A 1585-nucleotide genomic window follows, 5' to 3' on the forward strand; every position below is an offset into this window, starting at 1 on the left:
TTCGTAAAACCACTCCAAAACCACTTTGTGCACATCACAGAAATTTTCAAACTCAGTGCATATAAACAGGTAGAGAGAGCGGAGAGACACAACATAGATCAAGTATCTTTTTTTCTACTCCTCCACTCATTTCTACTATTGCATTTTCAGATACATTCTCTGTATCTGAACTCTGAACACCTGCGTAAGTCTGCTTTCTGATTGGTCAGCCCAAAACCGCTCTCAAGCCAGTATATAAACTCCGGCTCAACTGGTTTATGGAATCAGAAATCGCATAGCATTCGAGCAGTCAACACACGATCGTTCGAAAAAAGAAAAAGAATCTTATAGATACTTTTTTTATTTTATTTTGAAAAAAAAAAAAATCACAGTGTCGTAGTAAAAATTCCAAAACCATGTCATTTATTTCCCGTGAATACAAATTCGAAACTAGCACAATGTTCAACGAGAGAAAACGATTCTCAGCGATTCGCAACTTAAGGAAGGTCCTGAAACCCCTTTTCCGAGTGATCAAAAAGAAGCAGTATTTGAAAAAAAGTGTGGGTGAAATTCAACAAAATGATTGTAATACATCTTTGGAAGATATGCGAAAAGATCCATCAGCTTTGGTGGCTAACGATGATAATGCAGCCAACGAAGCATTGGAACAACGAATTTTGGCTGAAGTTCAAAATTGTGGAGATAATGCAGCTATTCTAGTGCACCAAGGAGGTCGTCGTCATGTTGTTCCGGTACATCGGGAACAGAAATTTATTCCTGTACATTTTGCCCGCACTAATAATGGGACATTTTTTTGGACTTCAGTGGAACGTGAACAACAGCAGAGTTTTCAACAGGAACATCATCATCAATCACATCTTGATCGTTGGGTACAAGCTTAAGGCTAAAAGTGTGATCTTCAAATTGTTCTTTTGTGACAACTCGATGGGTTCCCAGCTTTAAGAAGGTGTAAAAATACAACAACAACAAGTTTAGTGTGTGTTTGTTCGCATATCCTATGGATATGGTGAATTAATCCAGGACTTCCAATTTCTAAGTGATATTAGGTTTAGCTTAAAAAAATTTAATTCATTTTTTTTTAATTTAAAAAAAAAATTGTGTGATGTATAAAAAATATCTATATTTATTAGGGTTTAGTATCATTTTTTTTAATAATAATAATTATGTCTTCCATTTTTAATGTTTAATTGATCATTGTCTTCCATTTTTAAATTTTAAGAAATTAAATATTGTATTTTTTTAGTTATTTAAGAAATTTAAAATAAAAAAAAATCTAAAAAAACAAAAATTTATTTGCATTTTTTTGTCATTTTTTTTGACATTTTTTTGTCATTTTTTGTTGGAAATTTTCAGCTTCTTTTTTTTCAGGCGGGAAGATACATTCAAAATGATATACAATCTTGTTTAGCATACTTTCTATAGTGACGACGAGGTTCTTTTGACTTTTTTTGAATCTTTGAATAAATTATTTAGATTTTAGACAAAGTCATTGAGTAAGCAGTTCTGAAAAGTTTGAAAAGATAAGGGGTTATCTTTCAGTCAGATTGGAACCTATTGAATTCGAAGTCGTATAGAATGACGAAAG

At 32.3% G+C, this 1585-nt stretch overlaps 1 protein-coding gene across 1 annotated transcript; it reads left to right on the forward strand.

Annotated features, from left to right (window-relative positions):
* The first annotated feature begins 267 nt into the window (after window positions 1–267).
* LOC129918930 (enhancer of split malpha protein) lies at window positions 268–1070 on the forward strand. The gene has a single exon (XM_055999698.1). It carries the CDS (start codon window positions 396–398, stop codon window positions 879–881), a length of 486 nt encoding a protein of 161 aa, XP_055855673.1. The 5' UTR covers window positions 268–395; the 3' UTR covers window positions 882–1070.
* Window positions 1071–1585: the final 515 nt, after the last annotated feature.

The sequence above is a fragment of the Episyrphus balteatus genome, chromosome 4 (genome assembly GCF_945859705.1).
Source record: "Episyrphus balteatus chromosome 4, idEpiBalt1.1, whole genome shotgun sequence".
Classification (NCBI taxonomy): domain Eukaryota; kingdom Metazoa; phylum Arthropoda; class Insecta; order Diptera; family Syrphidae; genus Episyrphus; species Episyrphus balteatus.

Excerpts from the sequence above, each read along its gene's own strand:
- LOC129918930 (XM_055999698.1), top strand. The coding sequence starts at position 396 with ATGTCATTTATTTCCCGTGAATACAAATTCGAAACTAGCACAATGTTC.